The sequence below is a fragment of the Lonchura striata genome, chromosome 3 (genome assembly GCF_046129695.1).
Source record: "Lonchura striata isolate bLonStr1 chromosome 3, bLonStr1.mat, whole genome shotgun sequence".
NCBI lineage: Eukaryota > Metazoa > Chordata > Aves > Passeriformes > Estrildidae > Lonchura > Lonchura striata.
Window position 1 is genome coordinate 11,045,775 of NC_134605.1, and position 23,715 is coordinate 11,069,489.

Sequence of the window (23,715 nt, forward strand, 5' to 3'; positions counted from 1 at the left end):
ATTTCAGAATGTGATGATGGTTGTAATGCTGCAGGATGCAGGCTGGGCCTGAACACTGGCAAACAGGCTTGTTGGAGAGGCAGAGAGCCACCTTGCCTTCTGCAGCTGTGTGGTCACTGGCCATTGATTATACAAGCAGATGGTTATTCAAGTGCTTAAATATAGATTGAGGAACTTAATGCTAAATAGCTATTTGAATGATTGGTGTTCTTAAGTTCAATACCTAAGCCACGATGTATTGCTGCAAAAGTTGTCTGAGCAAACAGACTGTGGCTTAAAAAATTTGGTGAAAATACAAATAGTGAAATTTTGTGTTGGACTGATTGGCAGTAACTCATTGCTGGAATGCAAAACAGTAGTCCAAAGTTAGTTAAATGTTTATAGATGGATTATTGAAATGATGAAGCTGTTTGGAATGTCAGGTTTTGAAACAACTAATCCAGGGCAGTGCTTATGTTTTGATAGTTTTGTAGATGGTTTTGTATCTTTGGAAGGAGTTATGACTATTGTTTCTGGTATTGTACATGCTTAGTGCACAAGCTTTTAGTAAATTACCATTGTTCGACTTGCATCTTGTTAAACAAACATAGATTGAAACAGATTCTGTGCTGTAAAAACAACTGCTTGCAAGCCAACCTCTTTGTGCATGTGGGTTATGTATCATTTCCCCTCAGGAATTAACAACATAACTTGAACTTCACTTTTTAAATTGATTGAAAGAGAGAGCCTTGCACAGAGAAGAATAAAAACTCTTGGACTCTAATCTCTTAATCTCCATAAAATTCTTGAAAGTTTAGCTTTGATAATATATGAAACAAATCTGGTGGTCTGTAACATTTCTGATGTGCATTTCTTTTTTTGCAGCAAAAAAAAAAAAAGAAATTAAAGCAGACATAAAACAATATACGACAGATGGGTTAGTGTTGGTGATAGTCAGCCCTCAAGCATGAAGAAATTCCATACCCCTAACTCACCCTTCTAATATGCTAGTGGAAAGTAATTTTGGTAGCCTAGTAATTCCTTTACCAATGTTAGTTTTCTTTCCAGTGGGATCACCACACACTCTGTGGACTTCTGTATTAGGCTTTTTTGTGAGACTATCAAGGAGTAATATCAAGGAATGGAACTTTTTTGGCTCACAACTTTTTGTGCTTGGAGGCTGCTGAGAAATATGTGAAGCCTTCTTCATGCTTGGGATCGGGAGGTTGAAATACAAAATTGGATAGCTGAGATGAGAAGGTGCACATAGGCTCTAGCATAGCTTTTCCAGCAAAGAAAGAGGTTTACAGAATTGGTATATGCAAGGGAGAGGACATTTTTTCAAACTCTTTTCTTATATACATTTTTTTTTCAAAGGGGAGCTAGTTCTTGGGGTCTTGCTGTATCCAAACTACAACTTACTTCCCTTCCACCTTCCTCCAGGGGAGCAGGAGAGAACTGAGCCCTGGTTTTGACACATCCTCACAGGTGAGGTGATCTCCAAACATGTTGTAACTATTCTGCTATAACTAGTTTCTTCTGGTTTTTTAGTCGCAAGGGCTGGAAGACTGTTTTGTTGTTGTTGATGATTGGGAGTTTTTTAGTAGGTGCAGTGGTTTCATCTTTCCATTGTATCTAATACAACTAACATGTTGTGGTTGTCTAAATGCAGGCAAAATATACATATTTTAGAAGTCCTTTTAGCTCTTAAAGTAGACATCTGCCCTTTGTATTGAACCACTTGGCCCTCTAGTTTTTCCCACCATTGGGATCTTACACTGGGATTTAAAAAGAAAAATTGCTTCAGAGGAGGATGGTCTGTCTGAAAAGTCTGCTCCAGAAATGCTTGCAGAACCAAATCAGAATAAGAAAGAAAGAAAATACTGGCACTACACAATGTGTGGATCAGATTGGCAGGAAACTGGACCATAGTTAACTTCACTCATGTGTACTGAAAACACACTGAACCCCACACCCACATTGTTGGTCTTAGTCTTTAAAGTTTTGTTGGCAAAGCTCTTCCTTTTATGAGTGGGAAAACAAGTCATACCCACAGCAGATGCAGTTATGCTGGCAAAAAACTCAGTGTAGTCTCTGCCAGTTGAATGAAATCCTCTGACGTATGTATTTTATTTCATTCGAGGAAGAGCCTTGGCTACCTCTTCTCTGCCCCCCTCATCCTTTTTTTTCTCCAGCCCAGAAGAAGCTGTTTCTCCACTAGTGGGAATTGCAGAGATAACACTGCCTAGTGCAGTTCTTTTTAAGTGTTGGTAAGCCATTAGAATCAGCTGCTGTCATCGTGGATCTTAATTTGTTTCAGTAGGTAAAGAGAAAAATGCTATCAGAGGAAAGAGAGAGAGAGATCATCTGAAGGAATTCCATGAGATAAGTACTGTCAGGAGTGCCAAAGGCTCAGATGAGGTTCCTTGGGACTTGTGAACCTTAGTGCACCTTCACTTTCTCAGTGATGTGTCTTTGCCTGGAGACAGCAGTAAACCATCAATATCCTGGTGTGACTGGAAAGGATCTTGGGGATCTAGGTCTCCCAAGGCTGTCAGTTGACTGATGCAAGCTATCAACCAGTGGAAGCTACAATTTTGGAATGATTTTTTAATTGTTTGTTTGTTTTCTTATTCTGAGAAGGAAAAGTTGCGTGGCTTTTTTGCACACCACCAGCTGCTCATAGAAGATAAGAAATTGCAGCAGCCAAAGCTTTAGATTTATTGCTGTGGCCAATTTCCTGTTATTTTTAATAGGATATGGCCTCTCCACTTCTGAACTCGTGAGCAGTATCAAAGGGACTGTATCGTGTTTCAAACCACTCTGTCAGGTCCTGAGCACACCAAGAGGGTTCTGGCTTCCTATGCAGCATTATATCTGGTTGAGGTATTTTTTGTCTGTGTGTATCCACGGACAAGTTTCAACTCCCTGTTACGGGGGTTTTTAGGAACCTCTGCTTGTTTGTTTTCAAGTCGTATTGTTTGAAAAGAAGAATTTGTGTCGAGGTTTGCCAGCACAGGGGGAGGGAAGCAAGGAGTACCTGGTTGTCAGGGCACCTCTGGTTCAGCATGGGTCACTGCTTGGGTCGGAAATTAGGGAATTCCTGGCTGGCTGCTGTGAGAGAGATTCAGCCTCCTCGCAGTGCCCGAGTGGCTGGAGCAGAGGGAGGAAGTCTGGCTGGTAAACTTTGAGCAGATAAAATTTGGGGTAAAAACTAAGGTTTTAAAAGAGGGGAATATGTTGTGTATCACTATTTTCTCTTGATAAATTTTCTTTGGATTATTTTGGCTATTTTAATTCAAAAACATTTTGAACATTGTAAGTAGTCTAAATATCCCGGTGTTCTCATGTGTGATAAAAATAAGGGAACAGAAAATTGAGTCAGGCACTAACAAAGAACCGCAGAGGGAGTTAAAGGAGGGACATCAGTTGGTGTGCATTTTAAAAGGACTTAGTAGGACTTTGAGATGGGGGTGCTAGTGCCCTGCATGAGATCCAGAGTAACTAGCTGGATTTATGCAATGCAATGGTAATTTGGGAAGCTAAATTTGTAGCTATAATTGTTCAGTGGCTATTTCTAGACATTATAGTAAATTTCAGAACTGCCCTTTAAAAAATGTGCTGTTGCTTTTTTTTTCTGGCCTTTTGTTGTTTTGTTGGCCTTGGGTGGTTACTTTGTCCTTAGACCATCTATGTAAAGTTTAGTATTAATGAACAATGAGGTTAATTTTAGTTGTGTGTATTTTAATGTTTGTTTTTTTTTTAACCAAGATAATTGAATTACAAACTGGATTAAACAGGAGGTGCATTTCTGAGCAATTTTTTACTGAATTAAAGGCCAGGGAGATGTATTTTTTAGGATTTAGCATTATTAATGTCTCAGTTTGAACAATAAATTTTTTGTTTTTATCTTTAGAAAGTCACAAGTCCTATCATACTTTTGAAATCATGATAATTCAATTATTTTTTCTTTCTCTGTCCTTCTGGATAATATTCTTTTGCTTTCTGTTAATGATATAGTTAACAAACAAAATGCAGGATTTAGGATCATCCCAAGATTGCGAATTTGATTTCTGATTGGTACAATCATATGGGTAGTTTCTATGAGCAAGAGCTGGGGAAAGAAAACAAATGTAATTTTTAAGCTCAGCTGACCTGGAAAGTTTAAATAGGATTCAGTATGCCTTGAGGACTGGTAAACATCTGTCCACTTATTCTGGACAAAAAAATTAGAAATGCAAGGCAGGCTTCAATTCTGAAGTTGTGATAGCAATACTTGTTGTCATAGATCTTCATTAACAGTATATTTAAAGAATGAAAGTGTTTTATAAATTGCGTAACACGACCAGAAGGTGTATCTGAATTACAGGGCTTGTTCATAATTGAAACTAGCTAGCTAACTCAGTTGCTAGTTTGTAATTCTGATGAATAAACCTTTCTGGTACTGGAAACTAGTGAGTTTTACTTCGTGGAGACTGCTGCTAACTTTAGCAGATACCTAAGGTAAGTACAAGGACTTTGCCATATCTCTGCTTTAGCATGAATTTTCCAACACTGGCACTCCATTTTTAAGGAGAATCTGGCCTTTTGTTCCAGAACCCATAACATCCATGAGTTTTATCCATTTCCTCTTTTTAGATGCTTGCCTTTGTTGTTTGTCTCTTCATTAAAGCACACTGGTTCTGTAGGAACATAAATAATTTTCTTTATATTTCTTTGCATTTCACATACTGGCTTTTACTGTTTTGTAGTAGCAAGAACTATAGTATGTGATGAATATGTGCTTGCATGCAATAAAACTATCTCTCCATCTCTATCTACCTCAGATTATAGGCAGAAAAATTGCCCAGTTGAGTTTCTGAAGAGTTCTGGCCAAATTCTGTAAGCCAAAACCACAGTGACTTTGGAAAATAAAGAGTATAAATTACAAGCAGACATTGCAGTTGTGTTTATGGAACCATCCTAATGCCAATCTCTGTGCTTGCTAACTAACATGACACAGGGCTTGAGAATGGCCGCAAAGGCTCGAAAGGTATCAACCTTCCCAAAGATTTTCCACTGGAGAAAAATTAGTGTATCAAGCTGGCAGTAAGATGTGATGGCTTTAACTGTAACCTATTTCAGATGCCCACAAAAACTTTGCTTTCCTCATGGGCACTTGCCTAACCCAGTCCTTACTACGTTTTGTGCACGTCACGTAATGTCATAGCTCCTTTCCATAAGACTTGTAATAACTGTTTCTTTCTTACCATTTTTCCCCCCTGGTGCTGGAGTGGGAGAATTATTTGTCCTTCTAAAATTAGATATCCATGGATACATATAATATTTTTCTCTGTTTAAACTTGGCAGTTCAAATTGCACATGGAAAAGAAAAGTGTGTTCCACTACAGGAAGTCTGCATGTTGTGTTCTTCATTTACAGGGGAATAAAATGTCATATGGGGTGTTTCACTCTTAGTTCTGTAGAAGGAGAACAATACTTATAAAAGCACATTTATACTGATGTCTATAGCCAGGCTCTTCTCTCTTTTCATTATGTGGTGTTCAGTGTACCACCCTGTGAAGAGACACTAACTATATATGGGAGACAACTAAGGCACATAATTTTTATACCACTTGAGAACTTTTATAGAATTTCTGTATTCTTTCTCCAGCTGAAAGGTGTTGAAATCTCCTTAGCTGTGTGGACCATTATTCAATTTAGGTGTTCTTGCTTCACCATCTCCCTTTTTTCTCAAGATCCCAGATAAACTTGTCTCATTTGCAATTTCTTATGAATCCACAGGTAGCTGTAGTAGTGGAAGAAAATAATGTAGTACATTATCACTTTTCTTGTCTATGAAAGTAGTTGATTTTTTTTTTTTCTAGAACCCCTTAAGATGCACAAAGACTGTTCTGAGGAAAAGCAAGGTGAGAAACTGGGAGGCTTATTTGATGTCTAGGGTTGCAGGCAGGCTTGATTCCAGAATGGGATAATTAATCTTTCTGACTTTTTAAAACTGCTGTAATATTTGTGTACAGATGAGAAAAATGTATAGTTCTCACATCTGTGAGGTATAAGGTGACAGCAATATGAAAATGTGAACTTATTTTCATGGAATGATGTAATTGCTTTCATCTGTTGTATTGAGTAATAACACACATAAAAGGATGAGCCTGACTCTTGAGAATGAGTGGTGAGTAGTTATGAGTACTGTTAGTTATGTTGGACCTCTCTACTGAAGGAGCTAAACATAAATTAGGATTGAGGTTGTTTCTAGATTTCTTTTTGATCAGTAATATGAGACCCAGATTTTTGTGCATTTTTTATGTTTAGAACACAAGTTAGATGAGTTAGAGTTGCTTTTTTACTGGCTCTCTGCAAAAGAAAAAAAAATTTATGAACTTCGATTTCAGTGGGAAAAAATGCAGTCTGAACAGGCAAAGGAGTTTAGAAGTTTTGTGAATTATGTATATTATCTGAAATTCATGCCACTCACTGTTTTACTTCTTCAGAACACTTTTACAACTTATAAAAATTGGCCAACAGCTGGATTTTTTTTCCTTTTATATCTGCACTGAAAAAATGTTTTCTCTATGTTCTTTGCTTATCTTTGCCAATCATTTTTCTTTTTCTCCCTCTCTCCACTTCATGCCAAAGTGATGTTTTTTTCTGAAATTTAAATTAACTGAATTAAAACTAATAAAATAAATAGTGTCTGTTTTTTTTCCCTAGTGTCAGACTGAAAACTTTCATAAGTCATAGCAGTGAAAGGGTGCTATTTGAGTCTTGCTTATATAGCCCAGTGACCTGAAGAAAGTTCCAGCAATTTCAACTTGGTCTTTTGGCTCTACTAGTTTATTTTTTGATTTTCCATTGTGAAAACATGGTAGTAGATTTGGTGTTGTCCTTATCACTGTCAGAAGACATATATCTGCCAGTACATACATCCTACTGCCAATTAAAATGTTTGATTTACTGGAGTGTTTAGAGATAGAAACAAAGGATTTTGAAATTTGTCCATGCTGAGTAGCAGGTTAGCTTTTCTTCCAAGCTACATTTTTTTTTGCTTACTCTTTCTTGATATAATCATAATGCTTTCTTGATACAATGCCTATGCTTGGATATTTTGCAGCACTCATTTTCTAACTGAATTCTAGGCTTTGTGGTTCTAATAGCTTCATATTATTTTTGGCATGAACCATAATATTAAGGGTCAGCTATTTTTTTGTTTTGACAAGTTTATATATCAAAGCTTAGGAAAAAGCCTGAAAAAAATCTAGCAACTTCATTTGGGGTATGTAATCAATGGTTGCCAATGAAAACTGGTGTTATAAAATTCCATAAGGATAAGATCATATTTCATCAAATCTTCTTGGCTTGTAACCAAAGAGAAACATGAAGGTGTACGAGTATTAATTAAGCACAGTTAATGCTTCTTGTTTGCTGCAGAAACTTTATAAAAATAGCCAGGTATAATAACAAGAAATTCATTTTTCTTAGGAGGATATCCGGAATTTGACGTGCCAGTATATGACTTTGAATTCTAGCCCTACTGAAAAATGGAGATTGTTTTGAAGACAGCCCTTCAGAAGGATTCTCCTATTTATGCTATGTGAATGCCTGTGTTATATTTAGGCACTGAAAATGCTTCTGGACTGAGCGTCCTGTATTCTGCAGTGGAGGAGTGGCTGGGGAAGATATGAGCTGTTCTGCCTTTCACAGGGTTTTAAAAACTCTTTTCCAGTGATCCTGTTCCCTCTTAGAGAGTCATGGCTGAACCGTGCTGCCTCCAGTCACCCTCCCACAAGAGCAGGCTGTAAACCCTCCTTATGCTGAAGTGCAGTGGTTTGTACTGCAGCCACAGCTTTTATTTAGCTGAAAGGGAACACTTCATTTCTGTCACAACTGGGTTGGTTACCTTCCAAACCAAAGCAAGGCAACATCACCTCTTCATGATGTCTGTTGGCTGTGTGATGGGCTTGATTTCATCTTTTTTTACCTTCCTGAATAGATCCAGTATGAAGTTGGAAGTGGAGAATTAAAGGTCTTGAGTCATTATAGTCTTTCACTATAAAGAGGAAAGAGCAGAGCTGGTGCTATCTCAGAATCACACTTCAATGTGATAGACAATAAATTGCAGGAATTTCTCATTCTTTACTCTGCATGATCTTTGTAATGGTTTTATCTGTCACTTCATCCCTGGCATCCATTCTGTAAATAATTACCCTGTGACCCTTTGGTCCTGAGTAACTCTTTCAAAGCACAGCTAACCATTTTTAAAAAAGGCAGGGCAGTTAATTCATGGTGAGTTTGTCCCAGAACTTTGCATCTGCAAATGGGAATGCTGAACTTTAGCAGCAATAAATGCAAAGCTTGGGTGGAATTGCAGAGCTGTGGCCACTTGGTGGGGAGCATTTCCTTTCCCTGCCCACTGACACTGGTGTCTCGTGTGCAGTAGATGTTGCTGTGAGACAGCATCAGGCATGGCTTGGTCTGCTCCATTTTTTACATCACATTGCTATTCCGTGATTATAGGAATTAGTGTTAGCATGGGCTTGTCTTTGTGGGAAATTGCTGAATGAAATGCACAGTGGTGTCACGTCTTTGCTGTTTCATTTCTGTTTAGCTGGTTGCCACTCTGCACTGGTTTTAAAAGGGCTGCAGTTGGAGACTTGGCTGTGTTGGTACAGGGTGTTTAATTTCCCAAGAGTTGTAGTCACACTTAACAGCACTTCAGGAGGCTTGAGTGTCTTCACAGCTGCCAGGGACAGATTTTACTTTTGGTAAAGGCAATCACTACATTCACACGGCATTGCCTACTTTGCAACAAAACTAGGAATTAAGAAATTTCATTTCCTTTTCCTTCAAAGTGGATGGGAATGTAAGGTTTCTTGCTATCTCTCTTGGAGTTTGTGGGCTTGCTGAGTTAATCATTTAGCCCCTTTAAGACATGGGTGCAATCTGTAGTCCATGTCCACATTAAGCCACAAAGGAATGTGAATATCAGGCTTCAAGTCAGAGAAATGAAATGCTTCCAACTTGCTAACCAGAGACAGAATTACAGGGAGGGCTGTACCATATGGGCTTTCTCCACTTTTTATTTTTGTTCCTTGTTTCTTCTCTTGCTTCTCTCTGTGTTGCAGTTAAACTGAGTGTAAGTCTTAGGGATACCTCATCACCTTAGGGTTCTGTGAGTCCAATTATGTAATAACAAATAAGATGACCTGATGCGTACAGAGAGACTGTTTAATCATAATTTATTTTACTCCACCTTCTTCTCTTTTGGTGTTTAGGTTTTGTACTTAGAAGAAAATAATTGTACATAGCCTATATATAGTATTTTTCTTTGCCTGCAGAACTTCAATGGCCACTGTAGTGGATCTAGTGGATCAAAGGCCTATTTGTACCACTTTGATACAAACATACAATAAATACACCTACCTGTGGTTGTATAGAAGGTGTTTTGATTTTGTGCAAGTTGTGCTTAGATCCAGGCTATTTAAATAAATTGTGCAATTTAAATTTAGAGTAACCTTGCTGCTTTTAATTTGAGAACTACAAGTCAGACTAACTCTTGTGTTTCAAAGCTGAGTTGCTTGTAAAGAACAGCAAAACAAGAAAATGTTAATGTTCTGCTTTGGTGATTTTTGTCTCTTATCATTTTAATATGCAAATTCTTCATTTAATATACAAGTCTACTACAGGAGCTACAGAAGATCACAAGCTTGCAAGTGAATTTTGACGTTTATCACTCCAATCAAGTGCTAAAATGTTACCATAAAGATGGATTAATATGAGCAAGAAATAGAGATGGTTTTTTTAAACAAGAATTTCTTTTCAGCTCATGACAAAGTAAAATTTTCTGCAAAGCAATTTTTCACTCTGAAATGTTGCAAAGCAACTACTTTCTCTAACAGGGGCAGTTAACAAGAATCAGACTATAATCTCATTAAAAGCTGATAACCTCAGATATGTTTCCAAATAAAGCTATCACCATGTGTTAAAGGGTGAGTATTTTGCACAGACTTATGGTGAAAGGTTGTAAAGTTATTATCAAAGTACTGTTTGGAAAGGTGAACAAAGAATGGCATGCCACAGTTTTTAGAATTTATTACAATGGGTTTGTGTATAAAGCTGTAGCATGTATTTTGCACTCCAGAACTATTAGTTTTACTAGCCTTCACTGCAAAGCTGTTCTCTTAAGTAGAATTAATGGCAAATAATTTGTTAGAGGAAATAAGCAGCCAGTCTAAACCAATCTATTATAGCGCTGCTGCAACCAAAAAAGGAAAATTTTACTTTTGTACAATTAAATAATATGGGGTTCCAGTTGATACAATTTCTTCCTCTATCAATGTAATTAGCAACACTTTTTGAAATACTGTGGAAGTAAACTCCTGATTTGTTTCTCAAGTTCATTTGAAAACTTTTGAAAAACATAGTACTGAAGGATTAATGTTGATGGCTGAAGTGGTGTTTTAGGTATAAGAGTTTTTCTGTTAAAAAGCATTAAAAAATGTAGAAAATAAAAATACATTTATTGTTCATAATATCAGTCACTATGTGCTATCCAGCACTGTGATTCCCAGGTAATTGTTTTCAAATCTTGTTTATCAATATGATCTGCCACAGAGATGAAGGAAGAATGCAGGGGGCTGCTCACAGAGAGGGGCTCTTTTGTAGCCTTGTAATTCTGAGATACCGGTCAAAGAAGTCAGTCACTTCAAAGAAGGTTCCCCCCTAGCCTCCCCCTTTTTTAGCCATAAATCTTACTTCTAAGTATTTTGACTGTTTCAGTCTAGTGTTTAAGCCCACACAGTGGGCACTGGAAAATAATCCTTTAATACAGAAAGAAAAGTACCATTAGCTCATTTCCGGCAGCTATTCTGTATTTCAGATGAGGTGTTTTGCTCTCGAAACAAATGCAGTTATTCACAGGCTTTGGCTGTGTGATTTACATCAAGGCCTATATTCAGTAAAGATAACAGATTTGCTTTCTCCATGCATGTGCCCACAATATAATCCTCCTTTGATACAACTTGAAGGAATTTTTTCAGCATTTTGTAGCATTGATGTTTTAATGCATTAAGTAGTGGAGAGGCTTTTTTCCTTGCAAGTTCAAAAGTTCATGTTATGATCTTCTACTTGTGTAACTAAATGTGCCTGGTTGTGGTTTGGGGTTGACAGTGTGCATGCTTTTTTAACTCTATTTTTCTTCTCTCCCTCTCTTCTCTTTTTTCTTCACCCTATCTTGCTTTGCTGTCATAGCTTACCTGCAGCCACTTTTCCTCCATTGCATTATCTCTGTTCATTACCTAATACCTGAATGGGACTAATTGAGCCTCTCCAGGAGAGTAGACCATTGTTCTAAATTTCAAAAAACTGAATTAAATTTTATTCTTACTACAATTCCTCAGGCATGGGTCTTGCTTCACTTGGTGCCAGTCTTCTTACTGACATCAGTGGGAGCAGGACTGGATTTTGTTCCTGTAAGGAGAAGGGTAGGTTGGCAGTTCACAGAATTCACAGAATGACTGGGTTGGAAGAGACCTTCAAGATCATCGAGTCCAACCCATGCCCTAACACCTCAACTAGACCATGGCATCAAGTGCCACATACAGTCTTTTTCTGTACACATCCAGGAATGGTGACTTCACCACCCCCTGGGCAGGCCATTCCAGAACTTTATCACTCTTTCAGTGAAAATTTTTTTTCACAATATCCAACCTATATTTCCCTTGGTGCAGCTTGAGACTGTGTCCTCTGGTTCTGTCAGTTGCTGCCTGGTGAGAGAGACCAAGAGTGGCAACCACATTGTTAAACATTTGAGATGTTGCAAATTCAGTGCTTCTTGTTGATCTTTCCCCTCTCCCGCAATTGTACATATTAACAAAACATTTTCTTTCCTGGTGGGGCAAGGAATCCAAGTATGTTGCAACCTCCTTACATGAAACAAATACTTTTTTGACTTTTGCAAAAGTTGGAAGTAATGTGATGCATTTTAGAAATCCATAATTATAACCCAGGTTTTCCCAGATTATGTTTATTTGAAAGACTTTACAATCTTCCATGTATAGACAGATATATATTTTAAAAAAATTAGAGAAGAATGGAAGGTACACAAGAATACCACTAAGCAGAAACTGTAAAAATTCACTTGTATAAGCCATTTTAAAAACAGAAGAAAGGCAGGAGCAGAAATATCACACTTTAATTAAATGTATGGGACCATATTTTGCTGCAGTAACACACCTTTCCAGCAGGATCTCAGCTGACAGCAGCATTGTGTGAATCCAGGTAAGCAGCTTCCAGTCTCCATCTGACACCAGAGCTGTGTAATGAGCTGCAGACACATCTTTCAGTCTTATGAGCAGTGTGGCTATTTGCTTCCTAATCTCCAAGTGCTCTCTTGTAACTGCTCCATTGCAAAATCCCAGTACAGAAGTGAAACTGCAGCCACCTCTTGAGGATAGATATTTTCTCATTAAAGCAGGATAGGTGATTGAACTTTTATGTCTTTATTTTTAATAAAGTTTTTATTGCATTATTTAAAATTATACACCAACTGGCACCACTTTGTGCTAGTGAATGTTTAACTAGTGAGAATGCTCTGGGGTATATAATTTTACCCCCTATCTGATACTTGGATCTGTTGGAGCTATTGATTCTGCTCTAAATGTTATCCTGTGTTTAGAACGTCTTAGTTTTACTCATGTCCTTCTTTGTAACATGAGAGAATAATGAAGTATGCTGTAAGAAGTTTTTCTGTGGTTTTTACTAAGCATATAATTCATTGTTTTTGTAATGTTTTTGCATGCCCATCAATCACATTTAGCAGGAAATGTAACCTCTTAAAAATCACTGTAGCTCCAGCAAGTCTGAAGGAGTTGAGAATCTTTAGAAAGCTAACTAACTTAGAGGAAAAGTAAATGGCACCGATACTATGTTGCTACTGATCGTAGCCAGCAGGGTTAAAACAGGGAGAAAAGGTAAAGAATCTGTCAAATATGCTCAGACATTTTTAAGTCACTTGATTATAATGGATTTTAGATAGTTGACCCTTACAATAATGGTTAGGCTTTCCTGATCTTTGATTACTATGAAGTGTTCATTGAAAATTTAGGCTGCAGGACCTTATGCCTTTTCTGAAGGGTAGAGACTGGTTATTGCACGAGGTCTAAAAGAAAGATGTTCCAAAATACCAGAATGCTGGTCTTGGTTTTGCTTCTCCTCTTCTGAACGGCTTGTCCCATGCAGAAAACATAATACACAGAGGTGTTGCAATATTAACTCCTCTTATAGATATTCAATTACAGATTGTTGTATTTTGGAGGGGGGGGAAGAAAAAAATGAGTTCAATGTGAATCAACTGGTTATTTCACGTTAAGCAATTTTGATGCAAACATAGCTTTGCAATACAGGAATAATGGGGATGTCTTCTGGGGACTTCTCTGCTTGCTGAGACCAGGAGCTTTCCTTGGGCTGTGATTTAACAAACTGCTCTCCAGACCTGACCAACTGCTTCAGTTAAGGCAAAATTGCTCTTATTTTTCCTTCTCTGAGCTGTGTGGTTCTTTTCTTCCCTCTGCCAGATGAGCTACTCTGGGTTCTGTTGTGAGTTGTCTAAACTCACTAACCAAGCTGAAAAAGATCATATTCTCTTACTGAGTGAGGGAGGTGAAGTGGCTAAACCAGGAGGAGGTTCCAGCAGATTTTCAGAGCTGGCAGAAGACAAGTTGTAATGTGCTCTGGAATTAAGGGAGGGAGAAGATACCAGGACCTCTCTACTCCTGGCAGAAGTGAGCTCTAAAATGAGATTGCCTCAGGTACAAAACCGAATCCTTGGACAGGTGCCATTCAGGCTCTTGGCTGTGTCTAATTTGAGGTCTTGCAATAACAAGGTGTGAGAGGGTTGTAAATGGTTAACTGCTGTACCCTGCAGACCTAAACCCTGCCCTGACAGAGAGGTGGAGCTGCTGCTGATACCTGGCATAGACAGGCAGCATTTTCTATTTGGAAGGGAAAAGTACTGGAGTCTGGCATTTTGATTAGGTAGGTTGTTTTTCTTTTATTTTTTAACTTTAGAACACAATGTTCTACAGGGGGAGTGATAACTCCACATTTGTTACTGATATGATGTGGATTAAAACTGGTCACAATAGCAATGCAATGGTCATGTAGGTATGTCACTTTATGCAGATGCTACTCCTAACCTGAATGCTTAGACTACCTCAAAAAGAGCCCTCCATCAGTAGTTGCCTTAGAGAGACCTGTTGAATTGCAGTGGGTATTCTGGAGTGATAAGTAAGGAAGTAATGGATAAGGTGCTTATTTGTAGTTTGGGAAGTTCACATCTTGTCTGCCATGGAAACCTTGCTGGACACAGACTTGCTAGAACCTATAGAAATACTTGGTACCTGTGAACCTTGTCACAGAAAAGGACTTAGGTGCTGCCTGACAGATTTGTAGCCACAAAACGGTGTAGTTGTGTGGGTGCACAAAAAAAAGGTGTCTTTGCACTAAAGTGTGGTACTTCAGCACGGGAGACAAGGAGAGAATAACAAGTGGTGCATGTGCTAATCTCTACATGCTTCAGAATTATTGAGTATGTCCTCTTTTGGGTACTGCCACAAAGGAGAGGAAAGGGTAGAATTCTAACTGGTTTGAATTGAAATTGTTGTTTTGACTTTATTTAAATCTCTCTAGATGTTTTATTTGGACTACTGGAACCAGAAACTGACCCAAGTTGGATAAAGTGAAAACACATGACTTAGATCAAAAAAGATCTGTTATAGCAAAGGTGGATCTGATGGAGAACCCAAGTTTTCCTGGAAAGGGAAAGCTGTGATTGGATTGGGAAAGTAGAAATGCTAACTGAGATGTTTTTTGATCTCTGTTGTTTGATGACTCACAGTAGTGGTAACAGTAGCAGTTGTCTTCTGAGTTCAGTGTCCCAGAGAAGCCTTGGCATCTGTCTGTGCATGCTTACAGACTCTAAAGTTCTGTGTAGAATATTAGTTATAAAAATTAAATTAAATTGTAATTTGATTCCTTTTCCAGAATGTATAGGTGAGAGTGTTAATGGTTTGATTACTGTTTGGATTAGGGACATATTTAAATTCCTGCCTGCAAGAATTTTTAAGGAGATTTAAATGCCTGAGGATGAGGCCTATGTCTCATCAGGGACTGTATAAACAAGTAGTTGAAGACAGTGGCCTTGTGGCAGAAGACTTCTTATTATTTAAGGGTTAAAATCCCCTTTCATCTGAAATGAATTTGACTTCTAGGAGGCTTTATGGAACTTCCACCCATAACTGAGTGGGATACAGACACCTTGTTAGGCACAGAAATGTTCCTTGCTGTGCTCTACCTGCATGAAACTCTCCCATGAGAGCACTCAAGGGACAGAAAGCTGTTTCATGGGGAGAGAGATCTCCTGAAGACACAACTCAGCTAGATGGAGACAAACTGTGTCAGACCTCGTCTCCCATGCTGCTAGAAGAGTTATTTTCACTCTTCCCTAAAACTGCAGGCCAGCACACCACTTGCAGCTGCCCTGCCACGCTGCGGTCTCTGCCCAGCCCAGGGTTACATACTTCCCTTAGGTGTGCTGCTGCTCCTGCAGTGCCAGGAATGCTGGAGGGCTGCCAGGTGCTGTTGGTAAATACAGGCTGCAGTTTGACATAATTGCTTTCTTCCTGGAGTCTCAGAAATTACATATAAAAGCAAACAAAGTGAAGGAAAACGTTTTGCTTTAAGTGCATTTTGTATCAGATGATTTTTTTTTTTCTTTTTTTTTATGCTCCTTAGAATGTAGTACAGTCTGTACCTGTTGTCTGTAATAGAGGAGAGAGTCACGTACTTGGAAATGTCCTAAGAGTTATATTGGCCCTAATTATTTGTAAGCTTTTCTTCACTTCTGGCCTTCAGATAAATTTAGAAAGCAAGAGAATGCCCAGAGACTGGAGCAGTGCCCTTCACCTCACAAAGCAGCTTCTGCCTGATGGCCTCTTCATGAACCACCAAGCAGCTCGGCTTACCTTACCTCACCAGTCTGTCTTTTAAAATTACTAGCAAACAAAAATATTGCCAGCCCCAGCTGACTTTGGGAGAACTAAGCAAAATTTTTTGTATTTCCAGCTTCTTTTGGTTTTAGGTTTGGAAAATGTGTAAAATACTACTTCATTCACTTTTCATGTAGTAGTGTTTTGACCTGATTTCACTGTAATATCTCATTAAAAATAAAAAACAACAAGAAAATTACTGGTTTGGAAAAGCACGAATTTTTATGTGTATCAGGCAATTTAAATTCATGAGGAGAGTTTCTGTTCTATGCAGAAACTAACAAAGATTTCTTAAAAATCAGAAGCAATTCTGTGCTGTATATCACAGTGTGAATCTGACCTAGTTCTTCATGTAGGACTGGCCAGTGGAGAAGAGTAGTTGCTAATGTCACAGTTAGCACTAAATGGATTAGCGTTTCACCCCCTAAACCATTATAGCTGTGTCAACTTAAAGATGTTTGTTTGGTCCCCAGCATTGTGTTTGCAAGATATTCTTGGTTGTATGAGTAATACCTTTTATTCCCCCCTTACCTTTTGGTATATGAACAGCAGTATTCTATAACTGAACAGTGGGGAATGATACCTCTTGGAACCCCTTCTATACAGAGAAGGATATTTTGCAAGAGTGATCGAGGACTCCTCCTTTCCCCCTTGCAAGATGCAGTGGTGCTGTGGAGGAATCAAATACTGTTGGAGAGATCCACACCTCTGTGTCTGCTGCCTTTGCACAGACTGTTCTGATAAAGCTTCCAGGCAAATAGAGATGTTTCTCTTCAGTCACATGTAGAGAAAGAGGTAGGTAAGAGTGTCTTAAGCTGAGACTTAATGTGGTTTTCTTTAACCTGTTTGCTAGTGAAGGCTCTTAGGAGAACTTGTGTTGTGCTTGGCATGAGACCGTGGATTAAAGGTTTAGTTTTATTCTGTGTCAAATTTGGAATTTGTTTTTGTTCTTTATTGTGTTTTCCCATTTTTGGTCTTCCCCATTCCACAGCCATTGACTTTATCCATATGTTTTTTTCAAGTAAATACCATAAAACATCTGACTCCAATGTCTGTGATAGCAAAGGAGCTGTCGTGTTGTTCAGTTTGCTCTTGGTCCATTGAAGTAGGGAAATACAAATTTTTACCAAGAATCCACAAAGATATTGCATCTCTTTGCCTTTGAACTGATGAAACTGCATTTAGGATACTTTTTTTTTTTTAGTAGCTGTTTTCTGAGGAAGGGTAGAAGGACTTTAAGGTTTTGTGTGTGTTTTGTAGGCCTACAGAATATGTACTTTAAACATAAGGAATTTCCACTTAGCAGAATGTTTAAATTCCAAAGCTTATGCTCTAAGAACCTTGTTTAATTCAGCATACTTCTTAGAATGAGCTTATTTTGCAAAGAGCAATTGATACACAAAAAAGAAAAAAGTACCCAAAGGAGCCCAGTGTAATTTCTCTTCAGAAAAATAAATTCTTAATAGAAAATATTAGTTTTAAGATGTTGTGATTCCCTTTCACACCTGAAATACTCTTAACAGGAATCCTTTGATAACATTAGAACAAGTTCATTGTTATCTGATAAGCTGTTTATAGGCTTGCATTAGTTTCACTGGTTGGTTTTGTTTTAAGTGGAAGAGTGAGTTTGAGGAGGGGAGTGTTGTGAATGCCTGCACAATTGGGAGGATTTTGTTAGGGACATTGCTTCTCCCAGGCAACCTTATATGGGGAGAGGAGTTTTGTAAAGGAATAATCCTTCATTTGGAAGACCAAAATATTTCTGTCTCTTAATGGCATTTTTTTTCGGCCATCTACGAAATAACCATGAATAAAAAATGAATGCTCCTGATGCTTTTAAGATGATGCTAACATTGAAGAACCTAGTTTACCTTTAGATGCCTGTAAAAGACTTGTCTTTGAGATCTTACTTAGTTACTTCAACAGAAAACCCAGTGAGAAATTGGTCATCCGTCCAAAATATGTGTAAATACAAAACTCAGACATCTACACTGATTTGAGAATTAATAATTTTTACAAGCTGGGGCAATCTGAGCTGTTTTTAAGCACTTTTAGCCCTGCCATCTCATTCAATTCTTTAACTGGAAACTAGTTTAATTGTGACCTTTCATGTGAGTGACTTGTCATTGAGCATTCATATATATATTTGAGTTAAATGAAGGTGCATCCACACAAAGTGCATCCATTAACCCACTTGTACATCTGCACCTTGAGAAAATGGTGGCAGCTGATTGCCCTCAGCAGAATTAAGGAAAAAGTCCTGTTCCTTTACTGCTTTTGAAAAGCAGGGGAAATACTGGCCTTGTTTTCCTGAGTGTATGATACAGCTTAGATCAATGTCCCATCCATGTTGACATTTCTGGTATACAGGAGCTGATGGGCTCGTTCCAGAATAGCATGTTTGCACACTCACCTTCTGGGATGGCTTGTCCAGCTGTAGCTGTCCCTGGACAGCAGGGCCAAACACTTGGAGTTTTTAAATTAACATTTATTTCATCCTTAGGCTACTTTTAACTGTACAATTACTATACAGGGAATGGCTCGTGCTCTGCAAAGGAATGTGTGCAACTGACAGTAATGAAAGAGAAAAGTCTCTTTTGAAATTGAATTAGCTAGCTAAAACTCTCCTTGTGTCCAACTTGAAATAATCTGGGAAGCCAGAGACTGAACAAAAATGCTGCCTTTGACAAGATGTAGTCCTCCACACCCTTTCCTCTCTGTAATTTTCTTTCATTCTTCCCACTTTTCAGATTCAGGCAGTAGTTTCAGATAGGTTGGTCAACAAGGTAGTTGGCGAGTAGTTGGGCAGGAGTTAAAGCTGTCCTGCATGGTTATTCTGAGATCTGCAGCCACTGTCCTGAGCAGTGTTGGACAAAATGGTGAATGTTTGTTCCAAGTCCTTTTGTGCAGGTCCTGGGTAACATGTCCCTGCCTCATCAGATCGTTGTGAGGTTGTATTTATGTCTTTGATGGCTTCTGATGTTAGAGCAATGCAAGGTATAACAGCTCTCTCATGCAATTACCTGAAAATAATACATTATGTCTGTACCCATGAAAGCTAGAAATGGGAGATTAAACCACATCAGCTAATTTGATAGGTTTGTTTGCACATCAGTCACATAGCAGTGCTCCCTCTCAGTTTCTAGGCTTTTGTGTGGTGATGCTGGTAGACTACCAGGCTAGTCACACACCTAACCAATAGTTTTCTGCTTGTGTGGGTTGTTTTTTTTTTTTTTTATTTGTTGTATTTGTGTTGCTCTAACTCCCTAATAAATGTCAAGTTATACTGGCTTTGGAAAATACACTTCATGTAAAAATGTGATAGTTATTTTTTTAGTGTAATGATAAACACTGTAGTCAATTGGGCATATTTTAATTATCTCCATAGCAACTAAATTCAGTAAAACCTGAAAAAAACTGATTCGTGCAGTTCTGTGCCAAGGGATACGTGTGGGCAATGTACTATCTGTTTGAAATGTCACACTCAGCTGATGCATTCAAATGATGCATACTCTGCTGGCAGTGCCTTCCCTTGCTTCTCTTAAGAAATAAGGAAATGAGATCTAGTTTTTAATTTGCAGTACTATTGGTCAAGAGAAATGGGCTCTTAAATGCCACCATTAGTGTTCCTCTACTTTTTGCTCCAGAATAGTCAAGGAAAACCAGGAAGACCTGGTAGCAAGTAATTTGCTATTTGCTTATTTCCTCTCAGCACATGGCAAGTGGCATTTTAGAGCTGGTCAAGTCAGTGCAAATTCTTTATTTTAGTTAATCTTGAACCTGCTCTTAACTAAACTTTTTTGGTTTGTTTCGCTTTAAAATAAGTGGTTCTTTTAGGTGAGGATCATACATCTTAAATGTCATTACTCCTGTATCTCTAGTTCTTCTGTCTCCTTTGTGTTTTGGCTCAGCAGTTGCATATGTCCCTGATAAATTTTAGGAGTACTAGTTAGAAACAATATCTAGAATATGTGTTCTCTTCCTCCCACTCGGTGTTGCCCTGGTCTCTGGCAGTCGCGTTCCTGCCATTACTCATCCCACTTAGGAGGGTTTGGAGCTGGAAGCCAGCAAAACGCGAGGGATCGCCTCGGAGGAGGCTCCTCTGAAATGGCTCGGATGCTTCTTGCTTTTCACATGCATATTTTAGGTTTGATTTTTTCGGAGGTGCTGAGTGCCTGCATTTCCTGCGGACCTGCAGCCAGCCTTTCTTCTTTCAAGATCACACCTCTTTTCAAAGCCTCTATTCCTTAGCTTTTTGAACTAGTTCTCAAAGCTGGCCCGAGGGCATGAAAACTCAAGATTATGTTATAGACCCCTGTGGTGGGGGGAATGGTGGGAGAGTTAGCACCTCTGGATGAGTGCCCTGTAGAGTTGCTGTTTGTACTGAGCCTCTGAAAGAACGGCTTTGCAATTAAATCCGTGCTTTAAATTCAGCGCTAAATCAGTATTTTGGAAGATTTCTTGTATAAGGTATTCGTTTGGGATATATAGTAAGTGCCTGGCAATCCTGTGTGTGGAGGTGTTTATTTCATGGTTTTAAATGTGACTCTTAAACTTTTTTTCTTTCCCGCTGAACTTCGGGAACATCTTATTTCACACTTCTTTCTACTTGCGTGTGTTTTGCAGGAATCCCTCGGAGCTTGCCCCAGGAATGGACAGCTACCTCCTTTTCTGGAGGAGAGTAGTGCCAGCTGAAGAAGCCTTGGAGGCGAGTGGACAAGTGTGCTGATAGCTGTGGGAAGAGCCCGGGGAAGGGGCGACCCTGCAGGCTTCCAGCCATGCCTTTCGGGCTGAAACTGCGGCGGACCAGGCGCTACAACGTCTTGAGCAAGAACTGCTTTGTGACCAGGATCCGTCTGCTGGACAGCAACGTGATCGAGTGCACCCTGTCCGTGGAGAGCACGGGGCAGGAGTGCCTGGAAGCTGTCGCTCAGAGGCTGGAATTACGCGAGGTAAGGGTAGCCCGGGCAGGACCATCTGTCACTGCCTAATTGGACACATTTTTAGCTCAGGCAGTCTGTGCGTTTGAGTCATGTTGTTCTCGGGGCTGGCCAGATATGATCAGCAGCTGGAGCTTGGACAAACATACTCTGATTGCATGAAAAACCGACCTTCGGGGCTTTGGGCTGCTGCTCATCCATCATAGCTCGGAGAGCTCTTTGTAACACAAAGTTTCTTTTCTTAGAAAGCCATGAGTGTTACTTTTTGAGCTGGGATGCCAAAGGACAAGTTGCAGTAACTTTTTTTCTGAATGTAGCCCTGGTTTCAGGACACTGATGGCTGAGTTATGTAAGGCTTTTAAACATCTGCCTTCATGTAAATACTCTTGTTACTATAAAACTGAAGTAGGCAACAGTAACAACTAACAGTTGTGATTTGCTAGTAACACTTGGAGGATGGTGGGTTTTCTCTTCCTCTTGGTTTTGTTTAATATTTCACATCTGAAATCCTAAAAGGCTTTTTTACATTCCCAATGCTTCTGGAAATGTTGAAGAAAGCAGTTTCTATTCAAGACTGAAATCTTTAATTTTCTACTTCTTGCGATAGAGTTTATTGTTTAAGTGTTGAATCCTTTATAGAAATACCTCTCCAGTGTACCTGGCACAGGTGAACTGACTGACTTTTCTTACCTTCTCTATGTGTATCCTACATGCTTCTAGACTTCTGCAAATCATAAATGGAAAACCATTGCCTGGAAGTTGCTGTGTTATCATCTGGCTGTCCTGGCTGATACTGTCTGTAAGCAAAGCTGGGAAATTAAAAATCTTGCAGTGTCTTATGCAGTTTGCCCATGGTAGTGGGGGCAGCTGGAAGGTAGTATACAAATAACTACAATATCTGAAAACTAACCAAAAATTCTTTCTTATTCTTTTTTTATAATGATAAAGAATGGCAGAAGAATCTCATTCTATGTGTGCCTGTCCAGAACAGTCTGGGGAATATGCAGGCAGGAACAGGGCAGAGGGCAGAGGGACTATTGCATAGTGTTTTTCATAATTGGGTAGGGGTTTTTTTGTTTGTTGGTTTGGTGTTTGTTTGTTTTAGCATGAATTTTAGTAGGATGATCTCCCCTCCCCTCTTTACTTACAGAGATGAAGATTTATCAATAAATAATTTTTCCTTTCTTTTTTCTTTTTGTTGGTGATGCGTCAGGGTGTCTTAGGGAAGAACCTAGCTTCTCTCTTTCCTTCCAATGCAGAAAGCATTGAAATGAATGAAGTGATTCTCATGTTCCTTGTGAGCTTATCTAGTTGGTGTGGCAGAAGTCTGGGGCCTCCTGGTTCTCTCTGGAGGTCCACCTGCATTTGCAAAAATAGCTCTGTCAGCAGGTTAGTGTTCTTTTCCACAAAGCATTTTGTGATTCCAGAACATGTTTTGTTCCACTTTGTTCCAAAAGTTTCCAAAATTTTCCAGAGAGATGAAATTAGACAGTAAAAGAAGCTCTTTTGGTCCGTGTTCAGTTCTGTGGGGGTTTTCTATTGCTCTGGGTTTTTTTAATTTTCAAAATTATTTCTGTCATGCAAAAAGAAATATGTCAGCACAAAAAGTCTATGTTTCAAGATAAAAAAAAATATTCTAACAACATAGAAGAGAATGCTTTGATGTTGTTGGAACGCATTCCCTTTCTTTCATCACCCTCCCTGCTTTTTTTTCTAAACAAGGTTTTGGCATCATGGAACTGGTTTTGTAAAGTTCAGATTTCAACAGTGCAGCATTTTTTGACAGAAGTGGGTGGTTTTTTTTTTTTTTTTTTTTTTTTTTTTTTTTTTTTTTAAGGAGAGAATTACCTACCTCTTTCAACTCTGAGAGGGTCTCCCTGTATCTTCTTTTGCTCCTTGGATAAGGAGTAATTGGAGCTGGCAAACTTGGAGGTGCCTGGTGCTGTTCTTTCTTTCAGACCCCAAATTTAATTTTTCTGCCCCTGTTCATAAAGTTGATGATGTAATTGGATGACTGTACCCTAACCTCTCCATGGTTTACCATAGTTTTTGAGCTCACTGTCCACCCAAATTCTACAGAAGGGTCAAATATATTTTCACAAAGCTCAAATTTCTACAAGATTTGGGCAATGGGATAGCTGAGTAGAGAAGCCTGTTAAGTGTACCTTAGGCATACTTTTTACCTGAGGCAAAAATCCTTGCAAGCATTCATATAAGAGACAGACTCTTAAAATTCCCTGAATGCAGCAAAAACTGCAGCGGGCATGTATGCCTTTTCTTAGAAATCCTGATTTGCAATCTGTGATGTACAAGTAAGGATAAGCCAACCTTCATTAAGTCCCATGCTAACAAAACAGTGCTACAATCCTGTTTGTCTCCTCCATGGAGTCTCAGGTAATACCTCAGTTTGGTCTTATGTTCAAATAAATCCCAGGTGTACCACAACTTTTACCTTCAAGTTAGGAATGCACCCATATCTCACTCAATCCAATTTCTTAGAAATAAACAAACTGTCCAAACCCTTCCTGCTGAAAAGTAAAACTCTGAGATTTTGCCTTGTTGTGAGGGACTGTCGATCATACCACACATGACTGAAAAACAGTATCTGGTGGATTATGCATATTTCTATTTGATCTCTGGGGAATGCAACTCCCTGCCTGACTGACTCAGGGTTCAAGAATAGGTCAATAGAAAGTGGAGCCATGTAACTACTGTAAAATCTGGTTTTATCCTTTTCAGCAAAGCTCTTG

The 23,715-nt window shown here is 38.8% G+C and overlaps 1 protein-coding gene across 3 annotated transcripts in view; it reads left to right on the forward strand.

Annotated features, from left to right (window-relative positions):
- PTPN14 (protein tyrosine phosphatase non-receptor type 14) overlaps window positions 1–23,715 on the forward strand; it is a 109,932-nt gene that overhangs the window by 18,608 nt on the left and 67,609 nt on the right. The window contains exons 1-2 of one of the 3 annotated variants that reach the window (XM_021547595.3): window positions 20,071–20,515; window positions 20,652–20,977. In XM_021547595.3, the coding sequence (XP_021403270.1) occupies window positions 20,804–20,977 (174 nt within the window). In that variant the 5' untranslated portion in view covers window positions 20,071–20,515; window positions 20,652–20,803. Of the gene's footprint in view, window positions 1–20,070; window positions 20,516–20,651; window positions 20,978–23,715 lie in introns of those variants that run through there. The other 2 variants (XM_077781883.1, XM_021547594.2) reach the window with 2 other exon arrangements.